Here is a 3,920-nt window from a genome sequence, read left to right as displayed (position 1 = left end):
CGAAACGCATCCCCGTGGACTTACCAGACTAGAGGACTCGCCTCACAGAAAGCTCAGTACCAGGGGTTCAGGCGACCAAGGGGACGACCTCAGATACAACCGCCACCACGCATGGTGTTTGGAGCCGAAGGCTCGCCCATTCCTCCACTGCGCCAACAGGCGGCGCAAGAGGGCGGTGGGAGTGTGCATGCGCAGTTGGCGGACATTTCCGCAGACAACGCTCACAGCCACCTCGGGTCTCTCGCGACAGCATGAAGGCAGGCGAGGACGCCAGAGGAGCGCGCAGTGAGAAGCCGAAGAAGCTAGGTCTCTGCGTCCTCTGCGGACTTCCCGCAGCAGGAAAATCGACCTTCGCCCGTGCCCTCAGCCACCGTCTACGGCAGGAGAGTAGCTGGGCCGTGGGCGTCGTCGCCTATGATGACGTCATGCCGGACTCGTTCCTAGAGGAGGCGAGCGCTCGCCCATTGGTCAGTACGGAGGGGGCGGGGCCTAGACTGCTGTAGCGGAGGGAAATCTACAAACTCCACGATACTTGTACTGGGTAATACCTGGTGTGGGAGGTGGATCTCTGATAGAGGAAAGACAGGAGTTCGAGGAATGGGGAGCTGGCTTAACATAGAATGAGTTGACTAGAAATAGAAAACGATGCAAACAGCCACCAGCATAAGGTTAGGGTCTAAAGTCAGCGTGCAAGGTGGAAGTCCCCCATAATCAAATATCCTCCTGAAAATCCTTTGGGAAGGTTGTTCTGAAAAGAAGGACAGAATCTCTCAAAAATTCCAGCACAGCCAATTTAACATTCAGCCAGGCGAACCCAGGTATTGTGGGGCTTTAAGTTATGCGGTTTGGGGAAACCCTTTTAAAGAAAAAGGGTACAAAATTATAAGTGACAGGGTACTTACTAGGGCCCCTCCTGTGACAATAGATTCTGTACAAATGAAGGACTTGGCCTCTGAAGCTGGATCTTCATTCAACTGAGGGTAAACCTGCTTCTGCCAGAATAGGAAAAGATGGCTGTTTCTTAGTTGACCATCAGATGAAGTAACAGGCTTGTATTTAGGGGTCAGCTTGGGTTCCCAGTACATACTTCTCTTTAAGCCCTCCGATCACCCTCAGCGCTGTGAGATGCATCCTCTTGAGAAGCATGTGAAAACTGAGACTTCCGCGGGGAAGAGTAGATTCACGTCACCCATCTCATGCTCACTCTAGAGAAAATACTCTTTGATTAACATATTCTGAAAATTTTAAAGTTATTTTTGTCATTTAGTGCCGAATGTAGATGAATTCACATAAATAAAATTCACATATGGTGTGATTCCACTCTAAGTATATATGCAAAAATACAGTACATTTGGCACATAGAAGAATTTTGAACTTCTCCACCAAAGTTATATACTTCCTCATTCTTGGTTAATTGTGAGGTAAATACAGTATCAGGCCCCTGGTAGCACCGGATTTACTTAAGTAATAGTATTTTTACCACTATGGAGAAAGCTGGAAGTTGTTGATAGGGATTGTTGTATCTGCTGGGGTTTTCCCTCACTTTTCTTATTATATTTTTTCCACTCTCCCCCTACAGACCAAGGCCATGGAGCTCATCCAGTCACCACGAGTAGGATATCTCACCTTTTAGGAAGTGATCGTGTTTCTGTTTCCTTTTGAGTGGGTTTTGCTGATGTATTTGTTTTATGTGCCATAATCTCAGTGATGTGGTAGAGCATGGACAGACAGGAGAGGGATCCTGATCTCCTGTCCTTGTGTTTTCCCTCCAGCCTTGACCTCATAACTATGTCAGTGTTCACCAGAGCCTTTGAGTAGCGCAAGACTACTTATATTTTCAAGCTATTTATTCTCTTCTCCTCAGTCTGCTTCCTCTATCTTTCCCGATCCCATTCCAATCCTGTTGTTAGCCTGAGGTCTTTTCATCTGGACCCAGGGACCTTTCAGCTGATCCTCTTTCTATCTACAACTTTTCTTATTTCAAGGGCAAATGAGCATTGCTATATCTTAGCTAGACTATTTTATCTTGGCAGGATATTGATTTTTTTTTTGGGGGGGGCTGCGTTGGGTCTTCATTGCTGCATGTAGGCTTTCACTAGTTGCCACGAGCGGGGGCTACTCTTCATTGTGGTGCGAGAGCTTCTTATTGCGGTAGCTTCTCTTGCTGCGGAGTACGGGCTCTAGGCACGTGGGCTTCAGTAGTTGTGGCTCACGGGCCCTAGAGCGCAGGCTCAGTAGTTATGGCGCACGGACTTAGTTGCTCCACAGCATGTGGGATCTTCCTGGACTAGGGATCGAACGTGTGTCCCTTGCATTGGCGGGTGGATTCTTAACCACTGTGCCACCAGGGAAGTCCCAGGTATTGATTTTGGTTCCTCCTTTCTCCTGGATGGTAACAGCTTTTCATTCTTTCATTTATTCACTTATTCATTCAGTCATTTCATATACATTTCTGGAGCATCTATTAGGTGTCTGACCCTCTGCTGAAGCCTGGGTATACAGTAGACTATTGATCTAGCAGGGACATAGAGATACCTAAACAATGTAAACCCTGTTAGAGTGGAGACCCAGTATGCACAGAACGGGGTGTCATGATAGGCAAGGGACGATCTGAGCTGCCCTCTGCATGGTTGAGTCTGAGAAGAGTTCACAGAGCACTAACATCACTGAGTAGTTTTTCAGGCAGAGGGAACAGCGTATATGAAGACATGAGGATGAGAAAGCAAGTTTTGTCTAGAGAACTCCAAATGGTTCAGAAATTATCACATGGAGCAGGGGGTTGTTGAGGCATGACCACCCTGCTGGCCAAAGCCTAATATAAACTGCAATTCTGCGGTATTTTGCAGCCATCCCAGTGGAAATCGCATCGCCAGGAACTGTTGAAGTACCTTGAATACTTCTTTCTGGCTGTCATTAACGGGTGTCAGATGTCTGCCCCGCCCAGCAGGACTGAAGCCATGTGGGAGGATTTTCTAACCTGCTTGAAGGATCAAGATCTGATATCTGCTTCAGCACTTGAGGCCCAGTCTCACTATCTCGTAACGAAGACTGCTGTTTCCAGACCTCTGCTTTTGATTTTAGACGACAACTTTTATTATCAAAGTATGAGATATGAAGTCTATCAGCTGGCTCGGAAATGTAATTAACACATTTTTTTCTTACACTCAGAGACATTTATTTGCATATCAAAATCACTACTGTCTTTAGTGAGAACTTGATTGGATTAGGAGGTTTATATGGATTTACTTAATTTTCAAAGCTACACGTTCAGTATTGCAAATGGTCTTTCCTGCTGCAGGTGGGATAACTTGTCTAAGTATGTTTATTTCACATTTTGGAAAAATAGTACCCTAGTAATTTTGTGGTTTTTGAATGGTTTTCAGATTCATTAGGCTTTTGCCAGCTCTTTTTAGAGTGTTCTCTCGAGACCTGTCTACAGAGGAATGGCCAGAGACCACTTCCAGTGCCTGCCAAGACCATCCACCTGATGGGAAGCAAGATAGAAAAGCCCAACCCTGAGAAAAATGCTTGGGAACACAACAGCCTCACAATTCAGAGCCCAGCGTGTACTTCAGAGGCCAGGTAGCCTACTCAAAGGTGTCCTTCACTAGCTGCTTTGCTGAGCCAGGCACTGTGCTGAATGCTTTCCCTGTATCCACCCGGTTACTCTTCACACAAGCCTTGGAGAAGGACATTATTTCCCCTTTCTTTAGAAGAGGGAACTGAGTGAGGAAGTTTAGTTTGCCCAGAGTCACTGAGATTGTAAGTTACAGCTGAGCCGTGAACCCAGGTTTGTTTGCAAATGTGTACTCTTGTTAAAATTATATTGTTTCCCAGAGGTCAGGGCAGGGAGCTCAGAGTAGGGCACATCTCTGATACTCTTGCTGAAGTAGCATAGTCTAAATAGATTGCCCTGTAGT

The 3,920-nt window shown here is 46.3% G+C and overlaps 1 protein-coding gene across 1 annotated transcript; it reads left to right on the top strand.

Moving 5' to 3' along the window:
- Positions 1–221: 221 nt before the first annotated feature.
- On the top strand, positions 222–3,586 carry PSTK (phosphoseryl-tRNA kinase). The gene is made up of 3 exons (XM_024750579.1): positions 222–467; positions 2,847–3,138; positions 3,384–3,586. The coding sequence occupies exons 1-3, from the start codon at positions 252–254 to the stop codon at positions 3,584–3,586; spliced, it is 711 nt and encodes a 236-aa protein (XP_024606347.1). The 5' UTR covers positions 222–251.
- The last annotated feature ends 334 nt before the right edge of the window (positions 3,587–3,920 follow it).

The sequence above is a fragment of the Neophocaena asiaeorientalis genome, unplaced genomic scaffold (assembly GCF_003031525.2).
Source record: "Neophocaena asiaeorientalis asiaeorientalis breed wild unplaced genomic scaffold, Neophocaena_asiaeorientalis_V1.1 scaffold1542, whole genome shotgun sequence".
NCBI lineage: Eukaryota > Metazoa > Chordata > Mammalia > Artiodactyla > Phocoenidae > Neophocaena > Neophocaena asiaeorientalis.
This window is presented reverse-complemented; position numbering and strand designations above follow the sequence as displayed.